This window comes from Ctenopharyngodon idella, chromosome 4, assembly GCF_019924925.1.
Source record: "Ctenopharyngodon idella isolate HZGC_01 chromosome 4, HZGC01, whole genome shotgun sequence".
Lineage (NCBI taxonomy): Eukaryota > Metazoa > Chordata > Actinopteri > Cypriniformes > Xenocyprididae > Ctenopharyngodon > Ctenopharyngodon idella.
This window is the reverse complement of record NC_067223.1, coordinates 23,415,291-23,440,445: the sequence shown is the minus strand read 5'-3', so window position 1 is coordinate 23,440,445 and position 25,155 is coordinate 23,415,291. Positions and strand designations below refer to the sequence as shown.

General features: G+C 39.0%; 3 protein-coding genes across 9 annotated transcripts in view; 1 reads left to right on the top strand and 2 right to left on the bottom strand.

The window, feature by feature from the left end:
• LOC127511242 (membrane-spanning 4-domains subfamily A member 4A-like) overlaps positions 1-20,510 on the bottom strand; it is a 103,426-nt gene extending 82,916 nt beyond the window's left edge. For 2 of the 4 annotated variants that reach the window (XM_051892034.1, XM_051892037.1), the window contains exons 1-7: positions 20,346-20,509; positions 19,695-19,905; positions 16,925-17,035; positions 15,973-16,041; positions 15,126-15,272; positions 14,694-14,807; positions 12,808-12,888 (exon numbers count right to left, since the gene is read on the bottom strand). In XM_051892034.1, the coding sequence (XP_051747994.1) occupies positions 12,808-12,888; positions 14,694-14,807; positions 15,126-15,272; positions 15,973-16,041; positions 16,925-17,035; positions 19,695-19,880 (708 nt within the window). In that variant the 5' untranslated portion in view covers positions 19,881-19,905; positions 20,346-20,509. Of the gene's footprint in view, positions 1-12,807; positions 12,889-14,693; positions 14,808-15,125; positions 15,273-15,972; positions 16,042-16,924; positions 17,036-19,694; positions 19,906-20,345 lie in introns of all 4 variants that reach the window. The other 2 variants (XM_051892035.1, XM_051892038.1) reach the window with 1 other exon arrangement.
• Positions 6,956-25,155, top strand: part of LOC127511220 (uncharacterized) — a 120,069-nt gene continuing 101,869 nt past the window's right edge. The window contains exons 1-6 of one of the 4 annotated variants that reach the window (XR_007929884.1): positions 6,960-7,559; positions 7,739-7,789; positions 7,884-8,015; positions 8,220-9,815; positions 9,982-10,071; positions 10,177-10,743. Coding sequence is in view for 3 of the 4 variants with exons in the window: in XM_051891976.1 (XP_051747936.1) it covers positions 7,031-7,559; positions 7,739-7,789; positions 7,884-8,015 (712 nt within the window). In the remaining variant the exon portion in view is untranslated. Of the gene's footprint in view, positions 7,560-7,738; positions 7,790-7,883; positions 8,016-8,219; positions 9,816-9,981; positions 10,072-10,176; positions 10,744-25,155 lie in introns of those variants that run through there. The other 3 variants (XM_051891978.1, XM_051891976.1, XM_051891977.1) reach the window with 3 other exon arrangements.
• LOC127511244 (membrane-spanning 4-domains subfamily A member 4A-like) overlaps positions 12,215-25,155 on the bottom strand; it is a 72,345-nt gene continuing 59,404 nt past the window's right edge. The window contains exon 8 of the mRNA XM_051892045.1: positions 12,215-12,589. Within this exon, the coding sequence (XP_051748005.1) occupies positions 12,512-12,589 (78 nt within the window). The 3' untranslated portion in view covers positions 12,215-12,511. The remainder of the gene's footprint in view (positions 12,590-25,155) is intronic.

Genomic DNA, 25,155 nt, shown 5'->3' with positions numbered 1-25,155 from the left:
TTCCGTGACATGCTTAATCGCTGGGTCATAGTCTACATAGATGACATCCTCATCTACTCCAACTCTCTCAGGGAACATGTTCAGCACGTACGGGCGGTACTCCAAAGACTGATACAACACAAACTTTATGCAAAAGCAGAGAAATGCGAATTTCACCAAACCTCCACAACCTTTCTGGGTTACATTATCAGCCGTGAGGGCGTGGCCATGGATGACAGTAAGGTGAGGGCGGTACAGGACTGGCCACAACCTCGCACACTGAAGGAGTTACAACGGTTCCTGGGGTTTGCCAACTTCTACAGGCGATTCATACGGAACTTCAGCGGCGTTGCAGCCCCGTTAACGTCCATGACCAAGCGGCAGTCCTCACGTCTCATCTGGTCCTCTGAGGCAATACAGGCTTTCCAAGAGCTAAAGGAGCGTTTCACGTCAGCACCCATTCTCCGTCACCCAGACCCTGAACTTCCCTTCATTGTAGAAGTGGACGCCTCCAGCACGGGCATAGGGGCCGTCCTTTCTCAGCGCCAAGGTAACCCAGAGAAGATGTACCCGTGTGCCTTTTATTCCAGGAAAATGTCGGCGGCTGAACGTAATTACGATGTGGGCAATCGGGAATTACTGGCTATGAAGGCAGCACTGGAGGAGTGGCGTCACTGGCTGGAGGGAGCAAAACATCCGTTCACCATTCTCACAGACCATAAAAACCTGGAATACCTGCGTTCCGCCAAGCGTCTAAATCCACGGCAAGCTAGGTGGGCCTTGTTCTTCACGCGCTTCCAGTTCTCTGTAACTTATAGACCAGGCTCTAAGAACACCAAGGCAGACGCGCTGTCACGGCAGCATGAGGAGGTGGAACGGACAGAAATCGCAGAGAACATAATCCCTGACACCTTACTGCTGGCTCCAGTTCAATGGGACATTATCACAGAGATCACACATGCCAACGAACAGACCACTCCTCCTCCAACATGCCCGCCGGACCGCACCTACGTCCCAGCACAGCTTCGGGACAGACTACTTCATCACGTGCACGACTTCCCAAGCTCTGGTCATCCGGGTGTTACAGCCACTCTCCATCTGCTACAAAATCAGTTCTGGTGGGACTCCATGTTATCCGACACTACCCGCTTCATCACTAACTGTACACCCTGTCAAACCACCAAGGCTTCACACCAAGCGCCAGCTGGACTGTTACAACCATTACCCATTCCTCAACGTCCCTGGTCTCACATAGCCATTGATTTTGTCACGGATCTCCCAGAATCCCAGGGCCACACCACCATACTCACAGTCATCGACCGTTTCTCAAAAGCATGCAGACTCATACCACTGGCCAAGCTACCCACAGCATTCGAAACAGCTGAGCTTCTATGCAATTATGTGTTCCGTTTCTATGGACTACCTGAGGACATTGTATCAGACAGGGGCCCACAGTTTACATCTCGAGTCTGGTCATCATTCTTCAAGAGTCTCAATATCAACGTCAGCCTCACTTCAGGGTACCATCCAGAATCCAATGGCCAAACAGAGCGCATGAACCAAGAACTAACACGATTCTTACGCACCTACTGCCAGCGCAACCAGACTGACTGGAGCCGTTATCTGCTCTGGGCGGAGTACGCCCAAAACTCCCTACAGAAACCTGCCACTGGTGTCACGCCCTTTCAGTGCATCTTGGGCTTCCAACCTCCATTATTTCCTTGGTCTGGTGAACCATCCAATCTACCGTCTGTTACTGAATGGATGCAAAGAAGCGAAGAAACCTGGGACCAAGCTCACCATCACCTACAACGCGCCGTAAGAAGGCAGGAGATGCAGGCCAATCGTCACCGACGTCCCAATCCCCAGTACGCCGTGGGACAATGGGTTTGGCTGTCCACCAGAGACCTCCGGCTAAGACTTCCATGCAGAAAACTCAGTCCCAGGTTTGTAGGGCCCTTTCAAATTATCAAACAAATCACCCCAGTATCATTTCGTTTAGACTTGCCTGCTAATTACCGTGTCTCTCCCACTTTTCATGTTTCGCTGCTGAAACCCTCCGGGGGTCCGAGAGGGGAGCCAGAGGGAGCCGAGGTCCGCTCCCCCCCACCCTTGATGATTGAAGGCGAGGAAGCCTATCAAGTACGAGAGCTGCTCGACTCCAGGCGCCAGGGTAGGAGACTACAATACTTAGCCGACTGGGAGGGGTACGGCCCGGAGGAGCGATCCTGGGTCAATGCGGATGATATCCTGGACCCCTCACTCACAGAGGAATTTCATCGGACGCACCCGGAGAGACCGGCCCCTCGACCACGTGGTAGACCCCGGCGTCCGCTTCCTCGCGTCTGGAGCCGCTCACAGGGGGGGGGCTCTGTCACGAATATGGCTCCTTCGGCCCTTCCTCCGGACCACCGGAGGGAGCCATCACCGGAATACTGATCAGTTCTCATTCGGACTACGGTTCCCATGGGCCCTCACTCCTGGGACTGATTGCACACACACCTGCACCGCATCACACTCACACTATATAAGACACACTCACACACACACACATCGCGAAGTCTTGATTTGCCGAGGTGATCATTTCTGAGCGTTTTTCTGTGGACTGTTTATCTGTTACCGATTGGACTGTTTATTCCCTGCGACCCTTTGCTGCCTACCCTGATCTTTGCCTGTTTCCTGGACTGTGATTGTTTGCTGCCTGCCCTGATCCTTGCCTGTACCCTGACTCTGTTTGTCTGCCGCCTGCCTCGACCATTGCCTGTTACTGTTTATGCCTCTGCCTTTGCCCTGTCTACTCTGTAAGTACTTTTAATAAACTAGCTGCAAATGGATCCACATTCTGTCGACCCATCATTACAGTTACAGTTCATTTTCTGGGCGATTATCAGAATGGACATAATTGTAACACTGTAGTAACACTGAATAGTATTGAATTAATGCAGTGTTTCTGCGTTTCTTCATAGGGTTTGTATTGGTTTCCATTGCATATTGATTTGTAAAGGTATTAAAACAATACAATTGCTTTTAACCATTAGAATTTATACGGTTTTTCACAGAGAATGAGATGTTTGAGTTTATCAGTTTTACATGGATTTTAAGGTTATGGACCGACCGAGCACATATCCATTCCCTGGAGTAAAGGTGAGTAAAGGTCAAGGTGGTAAGGTGGTCGTTAGGACTTACCAGCCACGTTCCAGCAATGTACCACTATAACGTCGCAATGACGATTATGGGAATTACAAAGTTACGTCACTGGAACGTTATTTGGTACGTCGCTACAACGAATATGGCCCGTTCCAGTTACGTCGTCACAATGTAACTGTGTTAACTGTTAATTTACTTTTAAATTCAGTAGGGATGCACCAAAATTTTGGCTGCCGAAAATTATCGACCGGAAATGGCATTTTCTGAGTTTGTCCAGAAGAGGAAAAAAAGGCAGAAAATAAAAGGCGCCCGTGAATAAGCCCATTAATGGCATGTTTGAGTCATGCTCTTAACAAACTAGGCCTATGTTTTATTTCCTCTTTCCATATTGTGAACAATAAATGTGTATCATTTTAATTTGCTTTTTACACAATGGAGCCTAACTTATTGTAATAATTATTTGACGTTGCCTACTGTTACACTCAGAATTATTCCTTGGCATCCTCACGTACTAAACTGCATTTATTTTAATTTTTTGCATGTTGGAGGTACGTTATTACATCGTGTGCAGAGTGATGTTAACATTTAAGCTAGCTGGTGAGAGAAAACGGCACTATCAAAGAGTCTAAAGAGGAAAGTTGACAGCAAAAATAGGGCATACAAAGAAGAATGGAAAGACAACTATGCGTTCTTACCTAGTTTTGTGAATGCAAAGCCAGTGTGTCTTATCTGCAACAAAGTTGTAGCTGTTTTCAAAGAATATAACACCATGTCTACACCGGACGTGAGCGGCGCGATGCAACGCGTCATAAGATAATAGAACCCATTATAATCAATGATATTGTCTATACTAGATGCCGCATGATGCGAGTCACGCGACATAACACATTCGCAACAGTAAACGGATTCCCCGTTCTGTTTCTGACGTAGTCCAAGTGCTTTGCAATGGTCGGTTTGTTGCGTAACAGTGTAGGCAACTTTTAGCTGTTGCAGCACAATGCGACACGAAAAAAGTCGATAATATTAGACGGCACCACGAGACGAAGATCTATTTTAGAACCAGCAGCTATAAAAAATAATCTGGCTGCGGGCACAAGCCAGATATTATTGCTGGCGGGCCAGTTTTGGCATAGGCTGACCACTGGCATAGGCTGAAGTGTCATGTAGAGCACTGGTGCAGCTTCTCATGACCGCTCTCATGTCTTTAAGGTTTCTTGACTGAGAGAAACTCTTCCCACATGAAGAGCACTTGTTTTAATATTGTCCTGTTAGGCTGGGTCTGTGCTGTGTTAGAAGTAAAAAAAAAGTCTCTCCACTTCCACTAAAGTAGTGGGGAGATGCAGGTACAGTGCAGCCAGTGGGGCGAGTGCTGGCAGTTGATCTTCCCTTGCCGCCCACCACTCCACTGCTCTAACCTCAGCTGCACACCCTTGTCCATACATATGAAGAGATGCCACTACTCTGCAAAGACTTTGCTCAAAGCCGGGACAACTTGGACATACTTCTTAATATTAGGTTTTAAACCAGATACCTTGGCTGGATCAAAGATTGGGAGGGATTTAAATAGTTCAGTGCAAGGATGTCTCTCCGTCACAGCGTGTAGCTTGGTGGAACATTTTGCCTTTGCTACTTTAAACAGCTTATTTTAAACAAGTTCTCCAGCTGACTAACCCAATCCATAAAAATTTGATGTGTGGTAATTTAATTGCTCAAATCCACATCTCTGAGTTTACAAGAAGAGATCGCTTAAAAATTCTGAGATTAAAACTGTCGAGCACTGTACGATAACCGCTACGCTTCACTGGAAAGTATTTAAAAGAATACTATTTCATCACTGCTTTTAAAATGACATCCATCATTTTATATTTAATGCAAGACAGTAAATCATTTCAAATATAGTGTCTAACTTCCTATTTTTAAACAGGAAGTTTAAATAATTAAAGAATAATTAGGACATTATTTTTTCTATTATTAAATTAAGTATGAATGTAGTCTTGTTATTCCAAGCACATGACTTTTTATTTACAGCAGACAATCATGTCACTGACCACATGAGCAGCAATTCCCGGGTTCACTCGTCCACAATGAATAAATCGCCATCCCATTGAATATAATAGTAGGAAAAAAAATACTGGTAGTCAATGGGGGGTGAGATCTGCTTGGTTACAAACATTCTTCCAAATATCTTCCTTTGCGTTCAGCAGAACAAAGAAATGTATACAGGTTTGGAACAACATTGAGGGTGAGTAAATGATGACAGAATTTTCATTTTTGGGTGAACTATCCATTTAAATAATGTGAAATTGTTTGATATTCCTTAAAAAATGTATAATATTTTATTATTAGCCTATTATTATTAGGTTAGAGTGTGCTATTTGTTTCCCTGTTTGTCCTTTTCATTCCTTTTAATTAATTTACCAACTCCATCAACAAGTTCCAGTGGCAGCTACCACCTGTTCCTTGGCTCATTATGACCAACAAAGACACACTTGTCCATTCCAGAGTCTTTTCCCGTCATAGCCGCCAGTCCAAAGTCTTGTTCTGTCATGACTGCCAGTCCAGTGTCTCATCCAGTCATGGCCGCCATTCCAAAGTCTAGTCCTGTCATGGCAGCCGCGCCTGAGCCCTCAGCCAAGATGGTCGCCATGCCTGAGCTTGTTCCTGAGAGAGAAATCCCAGAGCTGGTTCCTGCCCTTGAGTCAGCTTCTGTGAATGAAGCGCTGACCATTATGGCCACAGCCATGTTGTGTGTGTGTGTGTGGGCTGCACACACATGGGTTCCTTCCATTCCCAGAACTCCACCCTATGCTCCTTCCAGTCCCAGAGCTCCTCCCTGTGCTCCATCCAGTCCCAGAGGTCTGCCCAGTGCTCGTTCCAGAGCCCCATCCAGCCGGGAAACCCAGCCCTTGCTGAAGGGAGTTGCAATGTCACAGTAATCTTCTGTTAGTTTCTGTTTTCATTCATCACGTGTTCCTTTATTCTATTTTCCCGACACTTATCAGTCACCATGGACACTAACTAATCATCACAGCTGTTCGTCATTTGAGTTGATCATCTCTGTATTTAAGTTCCTCCCTTTGTCTTCTTCATTTGTCGGTTGTTGTCTGTGCACTAGCACACTGTTTTGGAGTTTGGCTTATTATTGTGTTCGTAAATAAATCTTATGTTATTTCATCTTCATCATCATTGGATCCTGACTGTTACAACAATAGTATTGCCACAAGGCTTCAACATTATATATGTAATCGTCACTTACTAATCTTGTCTATGTAAATTTATATCCAATGTTTCCTTTGTCATAAAACTGGTAAACCAGGTAACTTTTGTAAGATATTCACATGGATATCAGAGAGTGGCATGACCATCTATATCAGAGGTCAGAAATATATTAGAGGTCTGGATAATCACTGGCATGTGACAATAGCTAATGTATTTCATTTCACTCAAACTTGCATATGGACATACATTTTAAGTTAATCATTCCTCATAGTCACACAGCCTGTTTTATTAAGTTAGGTCCAATAAATACTATTAAAATGTGAGATCCAAAAATCCATTCATGTGACTAGAGGGTTGATTGATTTTCCCTTTGCATGCTTTAAGGATGCTGACTGCTGATCTATATAAATAAATTAAAAAAAGGGAGAGAGATGAATCAGTTATTTTCTTATTTTCTTTCTTATTGTTGTGATCAACATAATGCCACAAATGTTGTAAATAGAGATAAACATTTACTGAACCTGGAACATCCCTTTGATTATGATTAACAATTAACTTGAACTACTTATTTATCTGAAGTAATATAAATCAAGTACAAAAAAACAGTAAATCAGGACAATATAAAAGGAACATGAGAGGCTGTGGGGATGACAGAGCAAGAGCTGGAAACAAACATCAGTGAAGAATGAAGGCTTTAGTATGTATACTGCTGCTGTTGGAAACCTTTGTGTTTGTCGTCCAGCAGCAGGTAGATGGAGGACTCAATGAGAATGAGATCAGTCAACAGATCAGCTCTGAGGACGGAAGACAGAATCCACCTCAAACAGACACTTTGAGAGCTGAAGCTTCAACTGACAGCCAACAATACTGCAATCTGGGCTTCCTTGACATCCATGCAGCACTGAGAGAACTGACCGCCACCGTTACAGAGCAGAAAGCAAACATCAGAGAACTGACCGCCACCGTTACAGAGCAGAAAGCAAACATCAGAGAACTGACCACCACGGATACAGAGCAGAAAGCAAACATCAGAGAACTGACCGCCACCGTTACAGAGCAGAAAGCAAACATCAGAGAACTGACCACCACGGATACAGAGCAGAAAGAAAACATCAGAGAACTGACCGCCACCGTTACAGAGCAGAAAGAAAACATCAGAGCTTTAGAGATGCAACACAAGTTTATCCTGGAAGAGCTGAACAAGAAAAATGATGGTACTTCACCAAAACATTCACATTAAGATTCATCTTTTATTAATGATCCTCAAAGTAAAACACCAATGTAATACATTAAACAGGTGTAAATGTTAGTGTAAAGTTGTGTAAATTTTTTAGTCTATCTATTATAATTAGTAGTGTAAATGTCATTTAACAGAATCTTTATTCCTTCACAGAAATTTCAAATCTTACTCTGAGTCAAGTGGAGTTGAGAAAGGAAAATAGAGGTGAAAGTGTGCTTGAATGATGTTAAATTCAGAGTATAATTCTCAGTGTAATAGAGTAATATATCACAATATTGCTTATGTTTTTCAATAACAGACAGAGAAATAGCTTTTTCAGCTGGACTGATGGAATCTGGCAGTGGACATATTGGTTCTTTTACCACTGACATCACACTAACCTACAGGAACGTCTTCACAAACATAGGGAACGCCTACAACCCAATTACAGGTAATTATCAATGAAATGGAGTCATAAAACTCAGTTTATAGTAATGAAAACCCTTCTGCTCCATTCAGAACTCTCTGCAGTTGTGTAATGTGTGTAAGAGAATTAAATGATCTGCCATCTTTCAAAACTATTACACAGTGTGTTTGGTAATTGAGCAATCATACAGGAAACAGCTGATTCTGTATTTCTTGTTATTTGATTTAGGTGTTTTCACAGCCCCACTGAAAGGAGCGTACATGTTCAGATTCACTGTATTTGGTGTTGAAGGAACTACATCTGCAGCCATTTATAAGAATAGAGAGCGTATAGTTATAGCACATGATATTCAGCCTAAGGATCGGATGAACTCCTCGAATGGAGTTGTGTTGATCCTGGAGGTTGGAGATGTTGTCTATGTGAGACTTTGGGCTAACACAAGGATATATGATAGCCCGAATAACTACAACACTTTCAGTGGTTATCTACTGTTTCCCTTAAAATAACAGGAGCTTTGAAGAATGTGATTCCAATAATTCTAAACCTTCAGCGTATGATTTAAGATTAAAATCATGAAGAATCATTAACATATGGACCTGTATTAATGAGGACTAATGTGTGTTTGAGATTTGAGGTGTCTATAAATGTAACTTTGCTTGAAGAGTTTCAGCACTGACACAGACAGGTCCTCATCTCCATCAGGTGACAAAAATGGAGGGAAAAAAACCTTAGGAGAAACCAGGTTCAGTCGGTGGGTGGGGATGGTAATCCAATTCATATTGGGATTACCGGTCATGAATCAAAATATTTAATCCAATTCCATCCAATCTAGAAAGTTAAATAATACCTTTTTAAGTGTATCTTGTTACTGATTCTTGATCTGTATCTCTTTATCCTACATACTGTAAATAAATAAGAGAAGAAAGAGACATTGTGGCATTTTCTTTTCCTCACATTTTCATAAATATTTCCCCAACAATGCTTGCTTTGAAGCAGGGGTGGAGCTACGGGTGGGCCCAGATTGATCAATAGTCAGATTTTAACATGTAACAATTCTTCAATAATTGTTTTAAATGTGCTTTGTTTTGTCATGCATTAAAACTCTATTCTATTAATAATAATTATGCTAATTCCAAACCACATTCCTGGAGCCCCCCTCAACACTGCATGTTTTCCATGTCTCCGTAATCAAACACACCTGATTCAGATCATCAGCTCATTAGTAGAGCTCACATGTGCAGTCCTTTCCAGTTTTGGTTTTCAATCTGATCAAGTGTTTACAGGATCTCTCTATCGGATTAGAAAAGAAATAAACCACCCCTTTCATTCCAATCGAAATTTCAGTCAGATCGATTAAGGTGTTTACATGAAGGCTTTTCTGTCTGACTGAGCTGTCAGTTCGATTATTAATGGATAATTTGGTTGCACGTGTCTAGACTCTAGAGCGCATGAGATGGACTTATTAAATGAGACAATCTAACATATCTGCACTGGGAGGCTTTTTTGACATGATGCACCACAACTATTTGAGGCTGTTCATGTGGGCCAGTTTTGGGCCGGGGACCCAGCCAGAACTGAAGCAAGGATGAGGCCCAGAGGTGAGCCAGACAAATTTTGCTATTTGGATATACAAAGAATTATAAATGTGGAACCAACAAAGTTGGAAGAAAATAACGTAAGGAATCATGTCACCTTTACCATGTTCCTTTTCTATAAAAACTGTTTATTTATCTGGGGATTTTCTCTGAAAGTGGTCTGAGATCTTCAAGTTAAAGGATATTGAAGGCATTGTCTGGAGTCTGTCTGATTACTGCTGCACTGCAGGTTAGTGGATCACTAAAGATCTTAATCCTGAGGTCGAAGAATCCAATCCTCAGTTCTTCTTTTGCACTTTGCTCTGCTATTTTTAGGTTACTCTTCTGAGATCAGATAAGGCAGATTTTATGTCTTAAGTTGTCATAATTGTTGATACTATTTCCCTGAATGAAAGGTGGAGCTCAGGTGATTAGGAGGGGTGATAAAGCTGGTCACTGAACCAGGAAATCAAGCCTAATGTCACAAACAGATGAAGGCAGACAAGGTGAGTACAAAACAGTCTTTTATTTGCAGGAATGCATGAAATAGCAGATCAGTAATGTGATGCAGGTAAGGATATTGCAGGTGAACTTAGCTAACGATAATGCAGTCATTGTTTGTTGCAGAAATTGTGTAGGCGGTGAGGAAGACAGGAGGATCCAAAGGGCGAATGAGCAGGACGACAGACAGATGACGAAAACGGGGTCAGGAACAGATCAAACAGATTAAACAACTTTATTTCTTTCATATGGCACATGTACAAATGTTACTTAATCCCTTTAGTTGGGCACTTGGCATTGTCTTTGGTTGAATTAATTCTCTTTCAGCAGTTCACTATTATCAACAATATGTCTTGTTCCTAACTCCACTGACATATCTTTTACTATGTGCATTTTTTGGAATCAGTGACTGTCAGCTGAATTTTGACACATGAGTTCCTAAATGAGTATGAAACTTTCCATTTTGAACTTTTGTTATCAAGTTGATATTAACTGTCTGAAGAGCTCTTCTCATAACCTGTTATTGAACAAATTGCTTATGATTATGCTTTTATTAGGCATTTTTCTTGGTTTTCATATCTTTAAATGCTCTTGTTTTGTAATTGACCAGTTTACCAGTGACAAAAGAAATTATGAAGTTATAATCATATAATTCAATAAATCATTTTTTAACCTTTTATTGTTTTTCATTTACATCATTATTAAATATAGAAATATGCAAGCAAAAACAATGCTTGTCCCCAAACACTGCTTGCATACAGACAGCTGACCTACTCACACTCAACCCTGCAAACCAGCTTCACCAGCTCCATTTTGCTTGAAGGGTTAGTTCACCCAAAAATTAAAATTCTATCATTAATTACTTTTCCTCGTGTCGTTCCACATCCGTAAGACCTTCGTTCATCTTCAGAACACAAATTAAGATATTTTTGATGAAGTCTGAGAGGTTTCTATCTCTCCATAGAGATACAATGCAAGCACTGCTCTAAGGTCCAGAAAGGTAGAGAAAAGACATTATTAAAGTACTCCATGTGACTCCAGTGGTTTAACCTCAATTTTATGAGTGCTTTGTTTGTGCAAAAAAACATAATTTACCACTTAACTTACAAAAATATTGATCTGCAACGCATGTTCACAAGATATTCACGTCGTATGCGTGTTCAAGTTCGCACGTCAACTCAACGCACATGCGCGAGTGTTCACGAGAGCTTCACGACGAATACGTGTTGTGTTCAGGTTCGAGCGTCAACTCAACGCACATACACGAGTGTTCACGAGAGCTTCACGATGCATGCGTGTTGTGTTCAGGTTCATGTGTCAACTCAACGCACATGCATGAGTGTTCACGACGAATGCGTGTTGTGTTCAGGTTTGCGCATCAATGCACATGCAGGAGTGTTCACGAGAGCTTCACGACGAATGCGTGTTGTGTTCAGGTTCGAGCGTCAACTCAACGCACATGCATGAGTGTTCACGAGAGCTTCACGACGAATGCGTGTTGTGTTCAGGTTCGCGCATCAATGCACATGCACGAGTGTTCACGAGAGCTTCAGGACATGTGTTGTGTTCAGACTCGCGCGTCAACATAACGTACGAGTGTTCACAATGCATGCGTGTTGTGTTCAGGTTCGAGCATCAACTCAATGCACATGCGCAAGTGTTCACGAGAGCTTCACAACGTTGGATCTCTACGGAAGGACAGATACCTCTCGGATTTCATCAAAAATATCTTAATTTGTGTTCCGAAGATGAAGGTCTTACAGATGTGGAACGACACGAGGGTGGGTAATAAATGACAGATTTTAAATTTTGTGTAAACTAACCCTTTAAAAACAGCATGAATATGCTGGTCCACCAGCCACACAGCATTAACCAGCATAAACCAGCCTGGATCAGCATGGAATCAATGCTGGCCTATTCTGGATTTGTCAGCAGGTTTAAAGAAAAAAGGCTATTTTGAAGAGTGAATGACACACAGTTCCCTTACTGTTGTTTTAATGAAGTTTTAATGAGATATGTGTCTGTATGTCCTCCAGGAGATTGATATTCTCCTGCCAGACTGTTGTTGTAAATCAGAATTTGTTCTTAATTACTTGTCTGGTTAAATACAAGTGAAAGGTAACCCAAAAAAGAGAAACAAATAAGCCATTTTTTAATTTAGTATATTTTATTCTTACAGATTATACTGTATTAAGCGAGTAGTTGTTCGAAACAATCTATCCAATTTCAGTAATGATAAAGTAAACTTAAGTAAAGAAAAAAAAAAGAAGTCTATGAATAATCTATCTAGTCTTAAATAGTTGTTTACACATTTGTGACTTTAAAAAATCTTATTATCTGATCAAGTGATTTTTCCTTTGTTGTCATGTTCTCTTTTTAATGACATTAGAGAGACAGGAAATCAATGGGAAACTCATGTGTCCCACCTCAACTCTGTTTTAATATTCACTCTTTAAATTCACTGTATTGTGGAGGAACTTCTGCTGGAAGGTGATGCATTGAAGGGTTGCTGACCACAGATATCTGCAAGAAAAAAAAAATCTATATGATCAGCTTCCTTACAGATTACTTATTTGTTGATAATATTAAACAGTTGATGCATCCATTACTTAATGCTTTACATACTTCCAGTTCATATATATTGACAATAAATTCAAAAAATACTTTGGACGTTGAGTAAAATGGTACTTAAAAAGAATATTCCACAAAACAATTAAACTGGGGTTATAATCTTATCTTACCTCTGGGTTGTTAAGATTATGGAAATTATTGTGTCCAAAACAACAGGACTGTTGAGTTAAAACTTGCGGAACAAACGCCACCTTTGGAAAAATGCACAAGAAGTGTTTTATGCCTTCCTACTGTGAAATGACATATATTCATTGACACTGGCAGACAGTTTCAATATTACAGGTTTATACACATCAATCGACTTCATATAGAGAAGAAAAAAGCAAAAGACAGAAATGTCCTGGTGTGAAACCTTATGCTTTCATTTGGATTTTTTAAAATAATGTCACTACTGAAAAACCATATGACATTTCTCAGCAGATGGTAATGTTGCTGTTTTTGAAGCAGTTAAACTTGGAGTTTTGCTATTAGTAGAGACGTTGTTGCCGAACACTGTTGAGAGACGCACAGACTCGGGTAATTCACAGACGCTTAAGTCTGTATATCAATGGCTCAAACCTCCATTATTAGCTCTAAAATTATGTTTTCGAATAAAGGTTGTGTAAGAAAGTAGTTGCAAAAAAGGACAAAACCCTTATAAATGTCTTGAAATAAAATGTTTGAACAATGTTTTTAAGTAGGGAAAAATTGACTCCATTGAATTAGTAGTAGCATGTTTCAGAGTGAAAAGCTGTACTGTGATCATGTACACATGTGCAGCTTATAATACCACATTTTTATCTCTACAAGTGCTGCGAGTTTAAAGATTGATGATAATGCAATGTGTGCTAAGTTCACGTTACATTCAGATAATTTCCAATGAAGCAGTCAGTCAAGTTTACATTATTTATTAGACTGATTTCCAATAAAAAAATATATAACAAACATGATTAATGTAACCATTTTAACGAAAAAAGGATGTTTTGTTCGAGCTTTTGGAGAAAGGGCACCACCATCTTAATACCACAGCGTGTGACGTTTCCACTTTATGTGGAAAGCCACATCAGAAGACAAAAGGGTCTAATGTTATTTGGATGTTTGCTATTTTCTAGTATGGCTCTTTTATTACTGCTTTTCCAATGTACTTTATTAAAAGTAATGTTTTTGGGTTTTACCATAATTTGGATGAATATCCAACATCAAACTGTCAACTTCACCACGCAATACATGGTCCAGATCAGCCTCCTGACAGCAGATGGACTCTGATACGGTGGGTATCAACGTATACCATCCACACTTACTCCAGGTAGTGTTTCCAACCCTCTCTTCACCCCAAACCAGCAGATTCACGACTTCTTCCACCCTTAACGGTAATATTGCTCAATCCCCTCGCTGCATCGGCTCAAATGCATAAGCAATAGGAATAATTATGAGTTCATCTTCCTCCATTTCAAAACAAGCATGTGTTCAAAAAGTAAAGAAATGCTTATATTACTTCACTGTCCAAAGGAGCAAACAAACCCTGTGACGTCACACGCTGTGATATTACAAGATGGCGGCGCCCTTAATCCAAAAGCTATAAAAAAACATCCTTTTTTCTTTAAAATGGTTACATTATTCATGTTTTAATGAAGTGGAAATCAGATTACTAAATAATGCAAACTGGACTGACTCCTTTATTTCCACTTTAAAGCTCAAGAATTTACATGTTCTCTCAGAAGACATTTTTTTCCTATTGTCACTGTGAAGCTGCTTTGAAACAATATGTATTGTGAAAAGCGCTATATAAATGAAGATGACTTGACTTGACATGGTAAAAGCTTGAAGGTTTGAACATTTGAAAGTGAAGAATTTAAGAAATAAATATTTGCATTGTAACTTTGTATTGTAGTATTTGTTGGTCCTTGTAAAGCGTGAACCCAAGTGTGAACACCCTTAAAGAAACCATTTCCATTATATATGTATATGAGGGGGTTCAGCTGACAAAAGAAGTTTGGGAACTTGACACATCACTCACCTGTGGAGTACAACAGGGGGTGACTTTACAGGCAAATGCTGACAGATAGATGGAAATGATAAACTGAAGGAAGGCGAATATCAATGATACACCACTAATTCCCCAGTAGAGAGTCTGAGAGAGAGCAAAAATAATGACAAAATAATTGATAATTAGCACTCACACTGGTACAATGGCTGTTCAGAATGTTCAGAATCTTCATATAGTAATACAACATATTTATACTGAATTGAGTTTACAATTAATGTATAATATCAATGCTTGCATTGTAAATGATCAGTAATAGTAAAAGATCTATAAACTACTTCTGAAAATGAAAAAGACTGGACAGATGAGTGCAGATTATGGCTTGACTTTTGTCAAGTGTTCTGACCACACAGTGATCTTACTGTAATTACTAAATAAATGTGAATATGAAAGTTGGTGACATACCTTATACTTTTCCTCAATATAATAACAATCATGAAAATGGTTGCAGTAAGTGTTCAATGGCCCTAAAGCCAAATCCAATGAAATTATGATAATGGAAATGCCTGCAGTTAAAGTACTGAAAATGTTCATTCCAAGTGAACCTTTCACCTGTAGGTAGAAAAACAACAACATAAAATAGATTAATAAATGAACAAGAACTTTAGCTTGTTAACATAGATGGAAAGGTATATGGAGTGTGATAAAAATACACTGCTTGACATAAATAAATAAAATATACCCACAGCATCAATTATCAGGGTCCAAGCACCAATGGCTCATGTGGATGATTAAGTGATATAATTGGGATACAATAGGGATACAATTCTCAAAATGTCCTGCAGCATATGTCTATTAAGTTTAATTAAGTTTGGGTGTTGCGTTTTGGAGATCAAGTTAAATATGTGAAAAATGAGAACAAAAATTTGGTTCTCTGTTAATTATGTCACTGATCCCCAAACACTTTTATAGCAGAAAAATAAGGAAGAAGAAATCAGTACAAACACAATGGCCCGGTTTCACAGACAGGGTTTAGCCTAAACCAGGATTAAGTTTAGTTCATTTAGGGCATTTAAGTAACTTTTATAAACATTCACTAGAAAAAAAAAACATTACTGTTGTGAATCAAGAGACAAAACAATGGCACTGACATATTTTAAGATCTGTCAGTACAAGTAACTTCCAGTTAAAACAGATCAAACATGCATTTTAGTCTGAGACTAGCTTAAGCCTTGTCTGTGAAACCGAGGGTAAAGGTTTCAAGTACCTCCAGAGCTTAAATCCCAAAAAATGCCAAGTGTTGTGTACATACCAAACACAAACTGGAGGGTGAATTCAGTTTGTTTTCTGCAGCAATGGAGAGTGAGCCTGCAATAATGTACTGAGAGCAGAGAGAGACACAAATCAAGACTTCTGCTGGAATATGTAACTTGTGTTAGAAAAGACACTACACTTAAAGGGTTAGTTCACTCAAAAATGAAAATAATGTCATTTATTACTCACCCTCATGGCGTTCCACACCCGTAAGACCTTTATTAATCTTCGGAACACAAATTAAGATATTTTTGTTTAAATCCGATGGCTCAGTGAGGCCTCCATAGCCAGCAATGACATTTCCTCTCCCAAGATCCATTAATGTACTAAAAACATATTTAAATCAGTTCATGTGAGTACAGTGGTTCAATATTAATATTATAAAGCAACGAGAATATGTTTGGTGCGCCAAAAAAACAAAATAACGACTTATTTAGTGATGGCCAATTTCAAAACACTGCTTCAGGAAGCTTCAGAGCGTAATGAATCAGTGTATCGAATCATGATTCGGATCGCGTGTCAAACCGCCAAACTGCTGAAATCACGTGACTTTGGCACTTTGAACCGCTGATTCGACACACTGATTCATAACGCTTCGAATCTTCCTGACGCAGTGTTTTGAAATCGGCCATCACTATATAAGTCATTATTTTGTTTTTTGGCACACCAAAAATATTCTCGTCGCTTTATAATATTGATATTGAACCACTGAACTCACATGAACTGATTTAAATATGTTTTTAGTACATTAATGGATCTTGAGAGAGGAAATGTCATTGCTGGCTATGCAGGCCTCACTGAGCCATCGGATTTCAACAACATTATCTTAATTTGTGTTCCAAAGATCAACGAAGGTCTTAAGGGTGTGGAACGGCATAAGCTTGAGTAATAAATGACATTATTTTCATTTTTGGGTGAACTAACACTTTAATTGTATAATTGTTTCTTACGATGAGAGATCCCCAGTAAACAACACCACTAAAGACAGAGATGGATTCTGCATGAAGTGAAGACACGATTCCCAACAGGAAAGTCAACAGACCAATCATTATCTGGACAGTCTGTGAAGGACAAGAGAGACATTTATAATGCAAGTAAAACAGTATAAAATTTGGGGGAACAATATAACTGTCACGGTCACCGTCATGTTCAGTTTGTTTGTTTTCTTCTGTCACGTGCTCCTTTGTTCTAGTTTCCCGCCACTATCTGTTACCATGGACACTAATCACATTCATCACTGCTGTTTGTCATTTTAGTTAATTCGTCTGTGTATATTAGTTCAGTTCTGTTAATGTGTCTTGGTCGGGTCTCGTATCTACTTGTGTTGTGTTGTGTTCCTGCCTGGATTCTGTATTCTCCCTTTGGATTATCAAGTAAAGACTTCTTTGTTAGTTATCTTCTTCGTCGTGTGTTATATATACAACCAGCGCGTTACAATAACATGAACAATATACATTTTTAACAGCTGTAGTTATGGATTTATGATTGTACTACAAAAATATCTAGGTACTCTTATTGCATAAATTCACATACTGATTTGTGTATAAAGCAAACGATTTATTGATAGTTTGCAACTCCGAAAACATTCTTCTCTGTGATTGATGCACTATAAAGTTTTACTATTTTACTCTGTAAATGATAAACCTTATGTTATTGCTGTCTTTCCTGCATTGTCACAAGGAAATAAGTCTTATTCTAATGCTTTATTCACGTGTACATGTCATGCAACAGAAGGAGACAGAAGGGGTGGGTTTCATGCCCTTTAAAGAGCGTGTTAGTAATATGCACCTATATGCGGATGCACAACGCACGTGCATTCTGCTTATTATACACACGGAATCGTAGCAGCACACAAACATGCAAAATATTAAAAATAAAAATTACAATGTAAAAGATTATTATTGTGTGCATAAAAATAAAAAATGCTTTGGTGGAATCCGGCTTTTCCCGTAGATGGTCAGCGCGCACGAGCAGATCCGTTTCTCCACTATAGACGCGTTCAATTATTCCGCTTTCAAATTCCGCCTTGTAAATAGCGAATACGCCATGATGCAAGCACAACTGGCTTTTAAAGGGAATGGGAGACGAGACTCTGGTTGGATTATTAAACGTTACGCCCAAAACACACCCATGACTCATTAAGAGAATAGGGACAACCTCTTTAGACAATGCGCCTGGTGCACCGACCATTTTTCCCGTCCTTAAACTAGCAAAAGTGGATTCGGACAGGCCCTAAGCGCACTTGCGCCGTGCACTAGATCATGCGCTTAGATCGTTAAAATAGGGCCCAGTGAATCTTTTTGAGAAGCATTTGGTTCAGTTGATTCGAAGTTTTCAAAAGCTTCCTTTCTACCATCACTAATGGTCACTGACAACTGAGGCTAAAGACGAATGACAGAACACTGAAGATAGCGATCACTGTTAAGTAGTAGTGATGGGCAGGGTTGGGGAGTAACGGAATACATGTAACGGCGTTACGTAATCAGGATACATAAATCCTAACTGTAATTCGTTACAGTTACGTCAAAAACCTTAGTAATCAGATTACAGTTACATTTTAAAAAAAGGGGGGATACTATCAGGATTACAATCATTTCATTTAAAACTAAATAAATCATTATTTTGCCATGATAACACATATTAAGTGCTGATTGATTATACAGTATTTCCTGGTTCTGTTGCCATTGATGACGCTGGTACATGCGCAAATAACACCTGTCTACAATCTCCTCAGATGCAGATTGAATCACTGCTGCTAGCTGAAACGATGCTGCCCGCGGGGAAAAAACGCTTTCAATTCATGGAAATTTTGCAGCTATTTTGTTTTCAAAGAAGAAAATGCAAACAGTATACAGTGCAAACTCTGCCTTCCAGCTGCGAAAACTCTTTCTCAAAGGACTAAAAAAATAATCTGTAATACCATACTGTAGCCACTAGATGTCTGTATAGCCCTTTATATTTATATATTCAGGGCTGTGTGTTCCAAAGTTGTGGAAATTAGACATAATTGCTTAGTTTTAATAGGTTTTAAAAGTAACCAAAATGCTTAACTTTAAAATTAAAGCAGAACAAACATAAACAGAAATGTTTGATCCAAACTTGTTTATTTTGTTTATGATCTGATGTGACTTTTATATTTTTAAGCTCTAAACAACAACAACAACAATAATAATATTGCAATAGATAATTTATCAGATTTATGAAATATTTTTATTGTTGAGACCCATTTAAAAGCATGGAATGTGTAACATTTAAAAACTTGCAGAAATTGAGAAGAAATAATTAAAATTAAATTTAATGCAATTTATTTATAGCAAAGTTGATCTCCCCCAAATTTCTCTCTCTTTCTTTCTTATATATATGTGTGTGACCTTGAAGTAATCCAAAAGTAATCAGATTACATTACTTTCATATTGTGGTACTTGGATTACGTTACTGAATACTTTTTTTATGAAGTAACCTGATGATAGGTGATTACGAAACAGTGTTTCATGAAGCTTCAAAACCTTTACTAATCTTGTTTTGAATCAGTGGTTCGGAGCGTGTATCAAACTGCCAAAGTCACATCTGGGAAGTGTAGTGTTGAGGGTGACTGTGTGACTGTGACAGAGACAGTGTACCTTTTTTTTTAAAGAATTTATTCATGTACTTTCCAGACCTCACAGTAACATATACACATAAAAATTATACAATTATTTGGGTTTATAATCAATTTCTCACCCCAAGGGCTTTTGGTTGGCCTTTCAGAAATGCCTGAAGTCCATGAAGAGGTGAAACTCCTGCTAGCTGTTGTACATAAACAGGCACAGGAGCATTTGTCCCAGTTCCAGCTGCTGTTGTTTGTGTTGGTGGTTGAAACTGGATGACAAGCGTCGAAGAGGTCACGGGTATGACAGTTTGAGACATTCTTGTTTCTGAATCTGAAATTGACCTGTACAAAATCAAAGTAAATCAAGACCAGACATGATTATAAAATAGATTTTCTATAAAAACAAACTTTTCAATTTATTAAAATATTATAAATCATGGTCTTCATGTTGTTGAAACACTTATGAATGCAATTATATCAATAGTAGTTATTACCATTGGTTAAATTATTGTCATCAATTATAGTTAGACCTCGAAAACAGAATAGGCAAACAGCATGTTTAAATTGGTCTATATATTATTTATATTTACGCCATTTAGCAGATGCTCTTTTCCAAAGACACTTACAAAAGTGCACTACCAACCATTATAGATGATTACCAAATAAAGGAAATCCATTCATAAGTAAAAAAAAAAAAAAAAAATTGCAGACATAACACCGAGATAGGCATCTGTATAAAGGTAGTCAGATAGTCAGTATAAGTAAATAATTTGTTGATTTACCGGGAGAAATAAATCTTCTCTTCAGTTGGTTTACCGCACTCTGTAGTTGAGTTCACTCTTCTGAGATGAGCCGATGTAAGTAAGATGTCTTAGCTGTAATTGCTGATACTGTTTCCCAGAATAAACGAGAATCAGGAAGCAGGTTGAGCTCAGCTGGTTAGGAGGGGTGGCAAAGCTGGCTCTTTCATAAGAAAATGCAACCATAAAAGACAATAATTAACTGAAGTATTCATAAACGTGCTGCTAGCATGCTTGTTTTGGAAACAGGCATGTAAATACAGTAGAACAAAATGTGATATAAATAACGATGATCAGCGCAGCATGATTTAAAATGCCATGATGAAAGCAGGTAATACTCTGTAGTTGATAACAGATTAAAGTCTGTGTAAAGCAATATTAAATATGTGTTCTGAGTTTGTCACACCACAGAAAAATGTGTTATTAACCACCCAGCCAAATTTGAATGATAAAAAATGCTAAGTGAATAAAAGTTAAAAAAAGTTAACAAAATCTTGAAAAAATAAGTATAAGTATTCTCTGCTCTCAAATGCTGGGGGCGTGTCTGTTGTCAGTGCTGAAACCAAGCCCACTCACTAGAAGGCTGCCGCCATTGGTGGGGACGTACTGCAGACGATGGCACCGGATGTCAGTGGGACGGGAGGATGAAGGCCGGGACAGGTTCGGCCCCATTCACCAGTAACAACAGATTATCAGTGAAAAACTTGTGAAAAGGTGTAAAACTATCCGGTGTAAAATGTTCACTGCAGAGGCAGGTGTTGGTGCTGATCCTCAGCTGTTTTGGAAATTATCGCAACCAGGTAATAAGCATTTACGTGATGAAGGCATAGCTAGCTGCTAATATGCTCTAGTTATTATAGTGTTAGGGGAGAGGCTCTAGTGCGTCGACTAAGCCATGATTTCAGGCCTGCCCAAAAAATCCTTAGCACAAAAATGGTGACAAACTGTTAAATGGTCTAAATCAATTGAATACTACATAGTTCACAGTCTTTGTAATCTGATTTCAGCAATATATTTCTAACATTTATAATGTGTTTAACCTTTTACAACTTAGAAGTGTAATAAATCCATTGGCATTCATTGTCCTCTTGTCAAATGAATTTCAATCAAATGGCATTGTTGTGGTACTGACATTGCATTGGTAAGTTATTGTGTCGATACTCTTAGCGGTGAAGAACTCAGCTAGCTGCGAGAACTAATGTGAATTGTAGGTGTTACAACCAGCATGGCTCAGTGCGGTGAAACACTAACGGGGAGGTCACACGCAGATTAAATTAATCCAGAAAGTATGTTTATTTATTAAAAAATTACAAGAAAACAAATATCTCCTTCTGGTGAAGGAGGGGCCTTCAAAGTCATCGGCCCATTGATTCATAGTTCATAACTATGTTTTCCCACATGTAATTATTTTTGACTTAAAAAATCCAGGCCTAATAGAAGGGGGAAAGGTTCGACACCATAGGTGTCGACCGTCCACACCATCCCATGCCATTCATAAGTTATAGGGACTCTGCCTTCTGAGGTTTGCACCTTCCCATCAGCTAGCAAGAAAGTCCTGTTGAAATGCTCCTTCATTTGTTCACCTGGTTTAGCTAACCCTTCCCACAGCTGTCTTAAGGTGAACGTGGAGCCAGTGACTAGGATAGTTTCCACTTGTTTGCCATGAATTCCCAAAACCACTCGAATGAACGACAATGAACACGCACTCATTGAGAAAGACAAATGTTCCAGTTGATAACGTTTAATTTGGTGTGTACTGTGTGAACAGCCTCAAATAGTTTTTTGAAGAATTCTCCCGGTGCAGATACATTGGATGGATTTATTAAAAGCGAGACGCTCGCGTTCGCTCTAGACAGTGTTGCCTGCTTAAATGCTTACTCAAGACACATAGCAACACAGCTAAAAATATTGCTCATATGTTGGACCTTTTATTGTCTATTGTCTTTTATAGTATACTTCTACCTGTTGAGACTTGCTTTCACCAGTCCCCATACAAGTTGTATTTGCAGAGTTTTATAGAGTCAAATAATATTTTTTTAAAGATTTCAATCTGGGTTTAGACTGCACTTTTAAAAGTCTTGAATGATATTATCTGTAGATTCGGGGCACTCTGTGATACTTCTACTATTAGATTTAAGTGCTGCGTTTGATACTATCGATCATAGGATCCTTATTTCACGTCTTGAACAATGTGTGGGCATTACAGGTTGTGCTCTCGACTGGTTTATATCCTATCTTGATGACAGAACGTTTTCTGTTTGTCTTGATGGTTTTTCTTCATCTAGCTCTATCCTGTATTTTGGCGTTCCTCAAGGCTCCATTTTAGCCCCTGTTCTGTTCTCATTATATATGCTTCCTCTGGGGTTCATCCTTACCAAGCATTTCATTTTTATGCTGATGACACCCAAATCTACCTGCCCTTGAAGGAAAATGACAAAGAGACTTAGGATCACTAAATACGTGTTTGTCTGATATTAAGTCTTGGTTCTCTTTGAACTTTTTACATTTTAATGAGAGCAAAACAGAGGTCATTGTGTTGATGGGATTGCATTGTGGGCCTTCAGGAACCCCCGATTGTGATTTGGGAGATCTGGATTGCTACAGAAAACTGTCTGTGAAAAATTTGGGTGTTACTTTCGATTCTGCTCTCAAATTCTGTAGTCAAATCCAGTTTCTTCCAATTAAGATTGCTATCAAAAGGCAAGAGGTTTTTTTAAACTTTTCAGGAGTTTGAGAGAGTGATCCCAGCATTTGGGTCATCACAGCTTGATTATTGTAATTCCCTTTATATTGGAATAAGTCAATCAAATATAAATTGACTTAAGATGGTTCAAAACGCAGCTGCCAGACTTCTGACTGGCACCCGCAAATTTGATCATATCTCTTGAAATTGAGAGGTGACCATGCCTTTTCCAATTGCTGGGCCTAAACTGTGGAATAGTCTTCCAGTTTCCCTCAGACTAGTCTCTTCAGAATCTGAATTTAAATCCAAGTTAAAAACTTATCTTAACTGTCCCTACAGTATAAGGATCTGTCACCTAGCCGTGTTTTTTTTTTTTTTTTTTCCCTCTTTAGTGCATTGTGGTCAGAACAGTACTATATCTATGTCTGTATTAAAAAAAAATTATTTAGTTACCACATGTAGTACACTTGAACCCATTTTTCATACACTTTTAAATATATTCATCAGACATATAAAATACACTTACGAATTTTTTAAAATATAAGAATAATACATGATACATATTCATGGTGTCTCAAAATAGAGATCATGGTGTTACAGTTGAGTACACTTAGATGTTCTTGAGCTACTAAAGAAAAACATGAAATACACAAAAATATGAAATGATTGATGAGACATAAATGTTTTAATATATCAAATATTTGTCCACTTTCCTTGTATTTATTTGCATTACAGAAGACAATAATTAAAAAAAAAAAATTCTAAAGAAACTTGAACTAATTTAGATCTACTGTATTTTCTAGTCTAAACCTTTTACTCTGAATATTTCTCACAGATCATGTGATCTTTTCAGACAGAGACAGAACGTTTCACATAAGATTTGTACCTTTCTAAGCATGAATGTTAGTACTATGAATGCAGTTTAAATGTACTACATCTCCCGCAATGTTAGCATCATCATTATTGCTTAATTTCCCTGCCATTCAAGACTCATCTCCCATGGCCTGTGTAAAGGGAAGTGTCCATTGGATGTTAAGTTTAGAACTTGGCAGAAGTAGAAGGTCATCCGGGTACTTTTTCTAACATTTTAAGAATACTATGAATTCAGACACACCACTTCATTCCACATACTGCTTTTCAACTACTATAAAGTAGGGAGGTATGGTGTCACAGAGTTATTAAGGACTATCTTCAAGAAGAACAAGGAGTCCTGCAACATATGGTCTATCAACATAGATCTTAAAAATGTAAAAAAAAATGTTATATGTGGGCTGAAAAACTTAGGAGATGAGGACTCATCTCCATCACTATGATAGACCATATGCTGGAGAAACTCCCAGGTAAAGACAATGCTTTCAAGAAAGCCATAAATACAAACATCAACAAAGAGTGGTGTGGCCTGAAACAATGGTGAAAGTCTGGCATGTCGTTGTCTTATCACCAAGGCACAAAATGTGCAGGAATGTTTGAGTGGTCTGCATTTTGCAAATATTCCACCATGTTGGATTACACACCAGTCACTAAGTGCTGCAATTTAACCGACATTTAAGTTATCAAGCTTTTTTTGAATGTGACTTGACAGGCCAGAGTAAACTGTGCCAATTTCAAAGTGATGTGCTAGTTTGTAATCATATTTTCAAAGCAAGTTAACAAGCTCCACATAATTCCCACAGTTGTCAGAATTTTCCCCTTCTGAGCAATGTTGCCAGATTGTGTGGTTTTGAATTGATTGTGCGGGTCAAAAGTGGTTTGGGCAAGTGGACAAAAATTGAGCTGGATTGGGATCCGTTTGGTGATTTTTAGCCTTCACATTTAGGCAAATTCATTAACATACAAATCCAAAGTGTACATGTACTCCATCCAGTCTGTGATCATGACGTTAATGAAGTCGGCTGGTGCTTCTGAGGGTTAAGGTCTATTAATTTCTTGACTGCTGTTTGCAAGTATTTGACATAATTTAATCGTTTCTACCAGTTTGGGTAGAAAGTGGAAACTGTTTTTGTTGGTCATATTTGCTCATTTTCTTTTGCTTATTTTACTTTTGGGCTAGAAATCGTCAACCCAATCTGGCAACACTGCTTCTGAGTGACCACGAAATGCCTGCTCCTG